Genomic DNA, 14498 nt, shown 5'->3' on the forward strand with positions numbered 1-14498 from the left:
CCGAATAGAAACCACACAAAAATAAAAATAAAAAGATATATCTATCTATCTATACTATACTATACATTAAGCAAAATGGGGTTTTTAACCCCCAAGGCCTGTGGAAGCTTCAATATGGCAATCCTAATTTTCTAATTTTTTGTTTTAAAAAAAAAAATTTATCTCAGCATTTATTAACTTCTCTTAACCCATAAGACTTTTTGACTTCTCTCATAATTACTGCAGTACCTTTTCCAAAACAAATAATTTGTATTTTAAAACAAATATAAATATCTTTATCTATGTCTATCTATAACCCACAAGACATTTTGATTTCTCTCATAATTACTGCAGTACCTTTTCCAAAACAAATAATTTGTATATTAAAAAAAAATTAAAACAAATATAGATATCTATATCTATATCTATGTATTTATTTATATCTATCTCTAACCCATAAGTTTTGTGGGAGCTCTAGTATCCCTATTTAAATTTCCTGATTTTTTGATTTTTTTAAAAATAAAACCTTAGTATTTATTAACTTCTCCCAACCCTCAAGCTTTACCCTCATAATAACGCATTAATGCATTAAGAACAAGCATAAAAAAATTCCTTGAAAAGTCCAACACATATGAATTCCTTGAAAAGTCCCAACACATATGATTATTATCCCTCATAATAACACTTTAATGCATTAAGAATAAATATAAAAAAAATTCCTTAAAAAGTCCAACACATATGATTATTATCAAAATATTAAACTTTAATATAATATAAAAAAAGAAGATATTTAATTCCTTGGAAAGTCCAACACATATGATTATTATCAAAATATTAAACTTTAATATAATATAAAAAAGAAGATATTTAATTCATTGGAAAGTCCAGCACATATGATTGTTATCAAAATATTAAACTTTAATATAATATAAAAATGAAAAAAAAAGAAGACATTTAAAAAAAAAAAAAGACATTTAAAAATCACAATTCACATATATAGATAATTGTAAATACAACCCGTGCATAGCACGGGTGATATGCTATCTATATCTATACTATATATTAAGCAAAAGGGGGTTTTTAGCCTCAAACTTTGTGGGAGCTCCAATCTCCCAATCTAAATTTTCTGATTTTTTGATTTTAAAAAAAAAATCTTAGCATTTATTAATTTCTCCCAAGTCTTACCCTCATAATAACACTTTAATGCATTAAAAACAAGCATAAAAAAATTCTTTGAAAAGTCCAACACATATGTTATATACTTGGAGAACTAAGGAAAGATTAGAGATAGACAACGTAATATGATTTTCTTTCTATGATACACATTGTGCATTCCTAAATGGAATAGGTTAATAGTACACATGATGCGTTTTATGACATAAAAAAACTTGATCTTTCATTTGTGATCAGACATGGACAAGAGTTGGATTGCATTGGGTAAGACACCTGATGGAAGGATAAGTCAGCCATTTATTGATGGGGTGACATCATTTATCAAATTTGCAATGGCAGTAGTTGACCAGGAAGGTAAAATTCCGTGCCCATGTTTGAACTATGTGAACTATTATTCCCAAAATCTTCGAAATGTGCAAATTCATTTGCTTCAATATGGGATTATGCAAACGTACACTATTTGGCATGAGCACGGGGAACCACGTGTATCAAATGAGGCTCATCATGAAATGGCAATTGATGAAGATGAGGTTTTAGGTGGTATTGATGCCTTAGTGGAAGATCGAATAAGAGGAGAACCCAACGATGCACCCCAGAATGAGGAACTACAAACGTTTGATAAACTATTGAATGATGCCAAACGTGAGGTGTACTTAGGTTGCACAAACTACACTCTGTTGAAGTTTGTCATCGAGCTGCTTAATATGAAGGTAACAAACCACTGGAGCAATAAGTCGGTTAACACACTATTGGAGTTTTTAACAAAACTTTTACCAAAAGATAATTTGGTTCCAAAGTCATTTTACGAAGCTAAGAAAATACTTCGTGATTTGGGCTTGTCATATGAGTTAATTGATGCTTGTATAAATGATTGCGTACTCTTTTGGAAGGAAAATGCAAGGTTAGATAAATGTCCAAAATGTAAGGCATCCAGATACAAGATCAATCGTGGCAAGGGTAAGAAGATTCCCCATAAGGTGTTGCAGTACTTCCCATTAACACCAAGGTTGAAAAGATTGTACATGTTAAGAAAGACTGCTGAGGACATGAGATGGCACAAGGAGAAACGTATAGATGACGGAGTATTGAGACATCCCGCCGATAGTGATGAATGTAAGGAATTTGATGTGTAACATCCTCAGTTTGCCTTGGAGCCTTGAAATGTGAGGCTAGGGTTGGCTGTTGATGGATTCAATCCTTTCGGGAACATGAGCAACTCGTATAGTTTATGGCCTGTAGTACTCATTCCTTATAACTTGCCACCTTGGTTGGTTATGAAAGATCCCTTTCTTATGATGTCACTACTTATTCCTGGAGAATCACAACCAGGGATCGATATTGATGTCTACATGAGACCTCTGGTGGATGAGTTGAATGAGTTGTGGAAAAATGGTGCATTATCTTACGATGCCGTAACTAGTGAGTCTTTCCAGATGTGTGCAGCTTTGATGTGGACTATACACGATTGGCCCGCATTTGGTGACATATCTGGGTGGAGAACAAATGGTCATTATTCTTGCTACACTTGCAATGATGAACCATATTTTCAATCCTTGAAAGGTAAGACTGCATACATTAACCATCGATGCTACTTGCCTCAAAACCACCCCGAAAGGCGAAAGAGTAAGGCTTACAATGGTAAGCATGAGAAGCGAAAGAGATCTTTAAAGTTACCAGTGGAAAAGATATTAGAGCAATTGGACAGAGTGACAGGTGTCACATATGGGAAACATCCAAGAAATAAGAAAAGACTCCGTCAGGCACCAAATTGAACAAAGGTAAGCATCTTGTATGAGTTACCATACTGGAAGAAACAGAAGCTTCGACACAACAATGATGTTATGCACGTCGAGAAGAATTTTAGTGAAAATACCTTTGGAACTATGTTAGGCATTGATGGAAAGAACAAAGACACCGACAAAGCACGGATGGACTTGGAAGATATGGGTATAAGGAAAGAGTTGTGGTTAACACGTCGTCCTGATGGAACTTATGTCAAACCTAGGGCAATCTTTTCATTGACCCCTGAAGAGAGGGAGGGTTTCTTTGAATTCTTAAAATCAGTGAAGTATCCGGATGGCTATGCTGCAAACATATCAAGATCAGTGAATGCGAGAAATGGTAAATTAACAGGCTTGAAAAGTCATGACTGCCATGTACTCATACAACGGATTCTTCCAATTGGGATGCGTGGTTTCGTAGACAAAGAGATTAGTAAAACACTATTTGAGTTAGGTAGCTTTTTCCAGGATTTGTGCTCAAGGACATTGCGCCGTAATGAACTTGAGAAATTAGAGGAACGTATAGTACACATATTATGCAAGCTTGAAAAGATCTTTCCTCCAGCCTTCTTTGATGTGATGGTTCACTTGGCCGTTCCCTTGCCGCGTGAGGCTATTCTTGGAGGACCGGTGCAATATCGATGGATGTACCGGATTGAAAGGTAATTGTTAAATTGAAAGGTTCGTAATTATATGTTGCATGTGTAACCTTGCTCTTAACTAATTCTCTTTTCAAGGTTTCTCGGAGCTTTAAAAAAGTTTGTTACAAACCGAGCTCGACCAGAAGGTTCAATCGCAGAGGCTTACATTGTCAAAGAGTGCATTACTTTTTGTTCAATGTATGTTGATGGGATCGAAACAGTGCATAATCGACCCGAACGAAATCAAGATTGTGGCGAACGTCGCAAAGGGTTAACTGTATTCACAGAAATTGCCCGTCCTATTGGCCTAATCACAAGGGATGCTGATATGTCACAAGAATATCGTGATATGGCTCATTGGTTCTTGTTGAACAATAGCCCCGAGATAGAGAAGTATCTAGAGTATGTTTTTCATTTAAATATGTGTATTCTTAGCTTTGTTAATGTAGTTAGCAGTGCATAATAATCACATTCTTTTGAGTAGGATACACAAAAATCTATTACGGACTCCATCTGACCAAGGCATAACCCGTATACAACAACAAGAGTTTCCCAAGTGGTTCAAAGAGCGGGTAAGGCATTTTCAATTTAAGACATGATTAAAAATTTGTATAAGATTTGATCATTTATTAATTTATTTTTACTATCTTAATGTACGTTATATGTGAATGTAGATAAATATATTGAGAGAAGAAAAGTCACCAGAAGCAACCAATGATTTATGGTCATTAGCAAATGGCCCAAATTTGCTAGTAAAAGAGTACTCAGGTTGCATAATCAATGGCGTATGGTTTCGTACAAGAGAAGTAGACAATCGCCGTAAGAGTCAGAATAGTGGTGTGCTTACGGAAGGGGATCATGAGGGAGTGACGCATGAATTTTATGGTCACTTGTGCAATGTTTGGGAATTGGAGTACATGTGTCATAACAAAGTTGTATTGTTCCAGTGTGAATGGTACAACACAGGAAACACAGGTCGAAGTAGAACATTGCGAACCGATGATTATTGCACAAGTATTGATGTCACAAGTCGGTGGTATCAACACGACCCTTTCATCTTGCCTAGCCAGGCTAAGCAAGTCTTTTACCTAAATGATACCAAATGGGGACAACCTTGGCAAGTCGTTCAACGAGTGCAACATAGGGGTGTCTTTGATGTACCAGAGGTAGGTGACGGAGAATCATTACATGAACCAGAAAAAAACGATGTGTTCCAACAAGAAAATATTACCAATGTTGTTCCAATTGACATCGGCCCTAATGTTCAATGTTATAGAGATGGTGTTGAAGCAGAAGTTGTTACAAGGGTTAGGTCATCTGATGAAACAATGATAGAGAATAGAGCTGACAAACAAAATGAAGAGTGCGACGAACCTGATGTGGATTACGATATGGATCTTGATGTAGACTAGGATTTGTAGTTATTTTGCACTTTCTATATGAACATTGTTCTTAATTAATGTATTTGAATTTCAGTTGTGGGGTTCATCCACTGTTATGTAGGTTTATCATTGATTGGTCATATTGTGTGTCTGATGGCTTTGTAATTAATTTGTTCTATGATAAGTAAATGGTAAAAACAAAAATCATCCATATCACTCTAGCCATATTTCAATGATTTAGAGCCTATATGACATATCCAGTTGTTGAGATTGTTGTTGCTTTATGCTTTATGTATAGAAATATATAATTATCTTTTCTTTACATCTAATGTTCAATTATGCGTATCCACCAAAAAAATGTTCAATTATGCTTTATAGTTGGGCAAAATGGACGCTACAAAAAAGCAATTGACCAAACCAAGTACCGCAACTAAAAAGGTAACGAACTATGAGAAACAAAGAATGAAGAATATTAATAAAAACCGTGAGAGAATGAATGCTCTAGGAGTGAAGAATATAACAACTTGTTTGAAGGCTACGGTTCAACATAAGAAATTGAGGAAGGAAAAACAAATACCAATTGAGGAAAATGACGATGATTATCGACCGTCAGAGGCTGAAGATGGCAGTGACACTGAATCCTATGATTCGTTTGAGCATGAGGTACTATACATTTATGCATTGTGAAATATATTCTTTCTTGTTACTTTCAATTCATACACACATAGACATGTATATGTTTGTACATATATTCATATTTTATTATGTTATTCAGCTGTTAGAGATACCATCGAGAGCCCATTTACAATCTCATCATGAGGCATTGACCCACGCATTAGAAGAGGGGGATACCTCTTCACGTCCTGAGGTGACTAGCAATCTGCCACCACCTCTCAATGTGGAGCCTCAACTTGAGGTGACTGCTGGTAATACTATTGGTAAGACACACTCTTTATTTACATTGATTTGAGATCTTAATTAAATTTGTTCACATACTATTTCAATATTATGGTTTCACAATATCAGCTGCTAAGCGTGCTCGTGGCCCGACCCGAGGCAAAGAGGTTCAAGGCCTTGTTGATAGAGATGGAAAGCTTAGTGTGCCTATCCCTCCAGAATTTCGTGCACCGGTAGGGGACTATGCCTCAAAACTAGCCTCAAAGATTGGTGTAGAAGTGCGAACTTGTTTACCAGATCCAAGTGTTCGTAGGTGGAAGTATGTTGATGCCTCCGTTAAGGAGGCAATGTTTCAACGCTTGAATGTAAGTTCGTTGTCTACTTATAGGAGATTTTACTCATTTTTATAATAGGTTAGAAATCTTAATTATTTATTGTAATTATTTTATTTTTTATAAGAATTATCTATGACTTATCTATTTTTTGCAGGATCAATTTGATTTACAAGGAGACCCTGTTGATATAGAGAAGGCAATGAACACAAAATTTGGTCGGAGATTGAGTAACCATACCTATAGGCTGCACAAACAATTCATGGAGCTGAAGGAGGCTAAAGGGGAGGAGTACGCAAGAAACCACCCACCGAAGAATGTCGATCCTACCAAGTGGATAGATCTTATTGATAAAAAGTGGAACACTAAAGAATTTCTGGTAACATTTTCATCTTTTTTATTATATTAGCGAAGAAAGAATTTGATTAGAATAGGGAGAGATTCTAAAACAACTAGAAAGAACACAATCAATTTGCTGTGAAATTCCATATGTATTCTTTTCCCTTTATCTTCTAGGCATGTAAGTGGAACATAATAAAAACCAAATAAGTGGAAAAATGAGAAAGGGAAACTATTAAACATGGATTGGAAGGCTCGCATAATAGGAGATTAATTTATGGTTCCTTAAAGTGCATCTTTCACATCATAGAATAAAGAACTAAGATTTCAGTTTCTATGATTGTATTAATTTTCTGGTTGTTCTTGGGTTTGGTCTGAAGTTTCATGATAATGGTAAGCAACTAGCTAAGTAACTAATATAGGGTATTGAGACAGAACTTTAGATTTGATAGAGTTGCGGAAGAAAGAAAGGGTTATGAGTTTGGTATCAGTAATTGTTCCATATCTTGTGAAATGTAAATGGATTTTTTCACAATCTATCTTGCCCATGCTTATATACCCCCTATTTGTGAACGGTGTAAATTACTCGTTTTTCTTTTTTCACCCAGCAAAACCATCTTATGATGAAATCTCAATAAGTCCTCTAATCTATTTTTCACAGAATTGAATGAAACTAGTGAATAATTTGAAATATCTTTTAAGTTGAAATGATATATAGGAAAATGATAGAGAGGAACAATGCAATTTCTTTATTATCAACCATTAAATTTGTTTTACTAGTGATACATTTCATTGTTATATTGGTTCATTATTCCTTACAGGAACAATCAAAAGCCAACATATTTGTCTTACTAATGATACATTTCATTGTTATATTGGTCATTCTTCCTTATAGGAACAATCAAAGGCCAACATCGCGAATAGAGAAAGGATGTATACAAAACATAGGTGTGGTTCTAGGTCAATCCCTGTTAGAGTAGAAAAACTGGTAAGTATCCTTGCACTTTCAGAATTATATTAGATTCTTATCTTTATTTATTGAATATTTGGTCTATCGAATTAGGCACGAGAAAAGAAGATGCTACCTGATCTAGCAGAGTTGTACAAGGAAACTCACTATAATGAGAAAACACATGAGTGGATCTCATCTCAAGCTCAGTGTAATTATGTGAGTATATATTGCAATTTTTATTAACAAAATTTTAGAATACTATTTGTTGTAATCTTATTTAATTTTCTAATAATTATTTAATTTTTTTTTTTATATTTGATAGGAAAATATGATACAGACACAGGCTGATCACCTCTCATATTCAGGATCAACCCCTTTGACTGCAGAAGAGCTATCAATCAAAGTCCTAAAGCCAAGGTCTGGCTATGTGAAGGGACTTGGCATGAGACCTTCATCCTCTATTAAGAGAGCCACTACCATATATGCTGAAACAAATGATTACGTGAAGCGCCTTGAGATGCAAATAGAGACACAAAAGGAACAAATACAAATGCAGAACAATAAAATAGAAGATCTTAAAGAGGGTAAGAAGAAGCAAGGGGAGATAATGGCTGATGTTGTCAACTTTTTGAGGACCAAAGGATTCACTGGACACTTTGGAAGTGGAGGGAACTCATCCACAAGTGGACATACTTCTTGGTAAAGTATATTAACTTTAATATAACAAATTTTATAAAAGAATACATGTTTGAAGAATTAGGAAGTAATGGAAACATGCATATGACATCCAATTTGTACAGGTGCACATGATGTATAAATTGTGAATTAGTCTAAAAAATATATTTTTTTCTCTATACTTAAAGCTTGAAAAAAGGCTATCGAAATGCTAAATTATCACACAATTACAGATTTGTACAAGAACCAATAGAAACACCTTAGGAGGGACCAATATAAGTTGTATGAACTTACGGCACATTAATGGGATGCACCATTTGTGAATTAGCCTTAAAATTAATTTTTTGTTCTCATAATCTAAAAAAAAGTCTGTTACAGGGATAAATTGTATAATTGATCTAATTGTAAATTGATGAGTTACTAATGTTTTTAATCTTTTGTATAATTGATTTATTACTAAAACTTTTAATTTATTTTTTTGCAGATTGGATTGGGGTGGCATTTTTGACGTGCAACAATGATGTAATTTGTTTGAATGTTCATTTTTGTTTGATAAGGATACACATACAGTTATACTAGTTATTGTTGGATTTTTGGTGGAATTGAACAAGTTATAACTTTTGGATATTTTGTGGATATTTCACTATTTTATTATATCAGGATGAAATTTTTTGTAATGATGAATGTATATTTTCATTTTGTTAATTCGTAAATGTGTTGATAATAGGTTAGGTTAAGTTGTGATGGAATTATTATATTCAAAAGGTTTCAACATGAACAGGGTCATATTTGTTGAACTAAAATTTAGATTTTGATAAAATAGGTATATAATGTAAAAAAAAATATTATGAAATTATTGACAAAATTTTTCATCCCTAAAGAAGGTTTTTTTGTCTCTTGTTTGGCTTAGGTGGATGATTAATTTTGTCATAAATTCTTTATTTCGTCGCTAAATGAATTTGTCATGACAAAAAATATTGTCACATTTTGTCACTATTACCCTCAATGTGTGACGAATTTTTTTTGACATTATTTCATCATTTTTAATGATGAATTTGTTTTTATCTCTATTGGTAGCTTCTTTGACAAAAAATTTTCGTCTTCGTTTATATTAAATGTGACAAAATTATTTTGTCTCCATTTCTTATATTTATGACAAAATACTTTTGTCTCTAATTTCTCCTTTAATGACAAAATATTTTGTCGCTAATTACTTATAAGTATGTTCTCAACAGAGTGTATTAGAGACAAAAAAAATTCGTCACAAATTTATCATTTTTAATGATGAATTTGTTTTTGTCTCTATTGGTAGCTTCTTTGACAAATTTTTTTTGTCTTTGTTTATATTAAACGTGACAAAATTATTTCGTCTCTATTTCTTATATTTATGACAAAATACTTTTGTCTCTAATTTCTTCTTTAATGACAAAATATTTTGTCGCTAATTACTTGCAAGTATGTTCCCAACAGAGTGTATTGGAGACAAAAAAATTCGTCACAAATTTATCATTTTTAATGATGAATTTGTTTTTGTCTCTATTGGTAGCTTCTTTGACAAAAAATTTTCGTCTTCGTTTTTATTAAACGTGACAAAATTATTTCGTCTCTATTTTTTATATTTATGACGAAATACTTTTGTCTCTAATTTCTTCTTTAATGACAAAATATTTTGTCGCTAATTACTTACAAGTATGTTCCCAACAAAGTGTATTGGAGACAAAAAAATTCGTCACAAATTTATCATTTTCAATGACGAATTTTTTTTTCGTCTCTAAGACCCTTTAGCGACGACCCTTTGGAGACAAAATGGGTGACGAAAAATGTTCGTCGTAATTAGTTTGGGTGACGAAATATATACATTTTGGGACAAATTTGTTTCGTCTTTAAATCCCAAATTTGTTGTAGTGAGCGTTCTCGGTTTGACCGGGGAGGTTACCTCGGCATCTTGTTGCTTCCTCTGTAGGTGATCTCTCAGATCCTCTTTGGTTCGTTCAAGGGCTCGGCTATCTCCGTCTTTCAGCCTCTTTGGCGCACTACTTCTAGTGTCATCGTGAGTCCTTTTGGACCTCCCTCCACTGGTCGTGTCGAAACAGAGTTCCTTTTCCTGAACATCCCGATGTTCTTTGGTGCAGGTTTCTTTTGTTCGACATGCCTTCTGGGATTCTTCATGCCCGACCTCCCGCGAAGGCCAGTGAGAATGTCCCTTGGTCCCGCCATGCTGAGGGACTGCAAGAACCGTTTTCTGCCCCCCTTTCTGGGTACCTTTTTTGGCCACTGGAATCGGCATATCTTGTAGTGGGAACGGTGGCTGCATGACATTATTTTGCGTCATGAAATTGACGACCGTTTGCAAGTCCGCCAATTTGTCCGCCATTCCCTTTATCTCGTCGTCCCTCCGCAGGCATCTATCTTTCCATACCTGGAGGTCGTCCTCGTTATAATACCTGCTCCGGTCCGATTTCTTCGGTACGCCGCCCTCCTGGCCGACGTCTTTTCCTTGTGATTCTTATCACGAGTCTCTTTGTTGCAGTTGTCTTCTTCGACGTCAAGGTCAATATGTTTCCCACTCTCGGTAGGGGTGTTGTCCCCATCCTTCTCTTTCTGTCCGTCGTTGGCCATCTATTCTCCTTTTTGTCCCACAGACGGCGCCAAATTGTGTGAGTGATTTTCCGATCACACTGCCCAACTCAATATTCAGCTGGAGAGCACTGGCAGAATAGATGACACCTGGCTGACCTGTACCAGAAAGAGAAGATTCCGGCGGTAGTTCATCCACCCAGGGGCACTCCGACGATCAAGTCAGTATATCTCTCAAAGATAATCAATACTACTAAACTCACTGTTCAGAATATAAATTGCATACCTTAGACCCATAGGGGTGCCTCTCTTTTATAGCAAACTCAATCCTAGTCCCAATAGAAGCCTAACTCTAATCGACTTAGGATTACTGCTAATCTTAGACTCCCAGTAGGATTAGGATAAACTCTCTAAGAGTCTTATCTTAATCTAAACTGAAGTCTTCTCTCATTCTAGGACTCTTGTCCCTTATCCGCTTATCTCGGATTCTGGTATTGCCGCAAAATACCTCGGCAGTGCCCCAAATATCTCGGCAAACATGATCTACTCACATAGCACCTCGGCTAACAACCTCGGCCACGTGGACTACCCAAAAAATATGTCCCCACAACAAGTTTTTCTTCTTTTCATTAGCACAAGGAACATACACAAGCAGAAGTTATATCTTGTGCCATTGGCGTGCATATGGTAAGAATTGAACCTATAAATGCTTATTGAGGATCCTCCTACATAATGAATAATCAAATTTGAATTAATCTGGTGAAACTCAGATTTAAACACCAAAATAGTTAAGTTGGAAGCAATGACAGAACTAACAAGAGACTAAGGGTCCGTTTGTTTTCGAAAATAGAATGGAGGTGATTCGTAGCGAGTGAATTGTTAGTGAGGGATTGATAGTGGGGAAATTAAGTAAAATTGCGTTTATTTGGATGATAGTTATTGGTGTAGAGATTGTTAAATTATTTTTATATAAAGTAATATAAAATAATAAAACAAATAAAAAATACAAAATCGTTAAACATTTTTGTTCAAAAAAAACCCAACATGTAAAAAATAAAAATAAATAAAATAAAAACAAATAAAACTATAATTTTTACTTAATAAAAAATATTAAAAATTAAATATTAATATTCAAAAAAAATGCCTAACATGAAAAAATAAAAATAAATAAAAAAATAGTCAGGCGGACTATTTTCTAATATTAAGTCCCAAGCCTCCATCCTAATCTCCTCCCCAAGGCCCATTCTAATCCAGAGGGGATTATGAATCTCCTCTCCATCTCTCAAAATAAATATGACATTAATGAGTTCCACCTCCATCTTAATCCCAATTCCTCTTCTATTTTCCAAAACAAACGGGACCTTAGGGTCACGTGCCCCTAACTTTTCAATAATATATATATATATATATTCTTTTAATAAATGATTGAGAGCACTAAAAGTGGTGCTGTAATCGCACCACTAATGATGTGGCAGTAGGCCGGCCTCGCCCATTGCCTATGCCTTTTTTTTTTTTTTGGCATTCCCAATGCATTAATGCTATTAGTGTTCTTTTTTTTAGTGGTATGAATCATTATTTATGTATTAGCTTTCACAGCAACTTTATGTCCCATCCAAAATGTGTCCCCTCACATACGTTCATTGGGTTGAGGTTTTTCGCGTCGTTCATAGTAGGGCACTCTCTCTGTCTTAAAATATTAGTTTCTTATTTTATTTTTTATTATTCCAAAATATTAATTCCTTTTCAAAAATTAAGGACAGAAATAATATAAATTTTCTATTTCACCCTTTTTTTAAATTTATTAACAACATAAAAAGTACAATTATGACAATTGATATTCTCAAAAAAATATACTATCAAAGGGTAATTTTCAAAAATCAATTTTTTTAAAGTGCAATAACTGTATTACCAAAAAAAATTAAATTCTCCAAAAGAAATTATTATTTTAGGATGGATGGAGTAATTTTTTTGGTACCTTAGAAGCCCGTAGTGGTCTAAATCAATAGTCTACCATGAAATTTATGGATGAAACATAAAGTGGTTTTTTTAGTAAATTAATTAAAAGTTAGTTTTTAATATTTAATTTCTTTTAGGTCATATCACATCTTATCTTTTTTACTCATAAAAAGACAAAAAAAATTAAAAATTAAAAAAATCAACTTTCAACTAATTTCTTAAATCACCCCAAAATCTTATTATTATTAGGTAGTTAGGTAAGAATGAGTAGATCACTCGTAACTTTTTTATTTTTTACCCAAAAAAAAGTTACGATTTCTCATGTTGGGAGCATTACGTAGGTAACATTATATGATGTTTCTGGACTATCTAATAATTTTTATTCAAAATATATCATTTATAAGTAATATTATCTCTCAAATAAAAATTTAAATTTTTTTATAATGATTTGTGCTATAAATGATATCTTCTTATTTTCTAAAATTAGAAATTTTAATTTGTAATTTTGTGTGCTAAAATTGTAAACTTACTTTACTATCGCTTGTCACTATTATAGAATTTTGATTTATTACTATTATTAATGAATATTTAAATTTTTATGCTTAAATTTAGTTCATAAAATTATTATTGTCTTGTAGTTGATCAAAAACAAAACTTTAAATTGTAAGATGTCCTCTCCACCTTAATTTCCTACTATTGGTTGGAGAGGCACGTCTCAACAATCAGTACTAGGTTTGAGTTTCCAACAAGGGTTGGTTTAGTGGATAAGACCTTTAAATCCCTCGCTCAAGGCTTGGATTTGAGTCTCCATAGCCCCTTGTTGGAGTTAAACATACTCTTTAGCGTCTGGAGTATGCGAAGAGCCTAAGCTTTCGCCCCGACGTAGGTGCGGCGAGATTCTCTGCAGATATACTGATGTTGGAGTAGTCTATCTGCATATCTATTTTTTAAAACAAAAAAAAAGTATCATGGCTTATGATTTGAAAAATGTCGCTGCTATCAGGGACAAAGTTAGAAATTTTACTTAGCCTTTGTTTGGCATGCCATGCTTTTTGACTTTTTGGCTATAGTCACAAAAAGATAAAATAAGCTTTTTAACCCAATTAGACAAAACATCACATCCAACCCATAATCATTTCATTTTTTCTCACACAAAAGTTCAAAATAACCAAAAAAAACCTATTCCAAATGAGACTTTTTAGTCTCAAGCTAAATGTGACAACCCTAACCCTTGATCAGCATTAATTCGTGATTTAGCATGATAAGTAATTGATTAAGATGAAATCCTAAATTGATTACATGAGTGTGTTGTTTAGATTGCATTTCTTATCTGTTTGATATGGGATGATACGTTCATGTTTTGATTTCAAATTGCGAATTGAAAGCCTTATCGGCAACCGATTCAGAAATTGAATTGTGTTATATGCTAGTTAGGAATTATAGAATTTTATGGTAGGTCAAATTGAAATTCAATTTGGGATGATTAAATTGGAATAAATAATGTTAAATTAATTGAATCTAGGTTATTTACACATTTTCCATTGAGTGGGCCACCTTCAAAACCATTGTTTTGGTCTTAATTCACATATGTTTGACACGTCATTCTTCATCCATCTCCTTGCAAAAGAAAAACGTGAGGGAGAGAAGAGTAGAAGGAATTTTGAATTCAACAAGCGTGTTGCTTTGGAATTGAGAGGAAATTGAAAGAACTTTGGAGACTAGTTCATCTAGCTCAAGGTCTTAGTGTCTTAAGCCCAATTGAACATCTAAGGTAAGGAATCAAGTCCCTAATCTTGAATCTCTAAGTTGAATCA

General features: G+C 33.9%; 1 protein-coding gene across 2 annotated transcripts; it reads left to right on the forward strand.

Annotated features, from left to right (window-relative positions):
• The first annotated feature begins 1130 nt into the window (after window positions 1-1130).
• On the forward strand, window positions 1131-8828 carry LOC145798802 (uncharacterized). 2 transcript variants are annotated; one of them, XM_082887810.1, is made up of 8 exons: window positions 1131-1862; window positions 5732-5894; window positions 5983-6218; window positions 6343-6564; window positions 7420-7512; window positions 7588-7692; window positions 7799-8175; window positions 8636-8828. In XM_082887810.1, coding segments are annotated over exons 1-8 (1668 nt in total). In that variant the 5' UTR covers window positions 1131-1391; the 3' UTR covers window positions 8637-8828. The 2 variants fall into 2 exon arrangements, with proteins under 2 accessions (XP_082743936.1, XP_082743937.1); XM_082887811.1 differs by lacking the exon at window positions 1131-1862 and adding an exon at window positions 3235-5619.
• The last annotated feature ends 5670 nt before the right edge of the window (window positions 8829-14498 follow it).

This window comes from Camellia sinensis, chromosome 9 (assembly GCF_055761805.1).
Source record: "Camellia sinensis isolate YWXY chromosome 9, ASM5576180v1, whole genome shotgun sequence".
NCBI lineage: Eukaryota > Viridiplantae > Streptophyta > Magnoliopsida > Ericales > Theaceae > Camellia > Camellia sinensis.

What these genes read in the sequence shown, in the direction of transcription:
- LOC145798802 (XM_082887810.1), top strand. Translation starts at nt 1,392, where the DNA reads ATGGACAAGAGTTGGATTGCATTGGGTAAGACACCTGATGGAAGGATA. An exon ending in TCGAGCTGCTTAATATGAAG is followed by an intron (nt 1,863 to 5,731) that starts GTAACAAACCAC and finishes TATGTTATTCAG; the next exon opens with CTGTTAGAGATACCATCGAG. An exon ending in CTCAAGCTCAGTGTAATTAT is followed by an intron (nt 7,693 to 7,798) that starts GTGAGTATATAT and finishes TATATTTGATAG; the next exon opens with GAAAATATGATACAGACACA.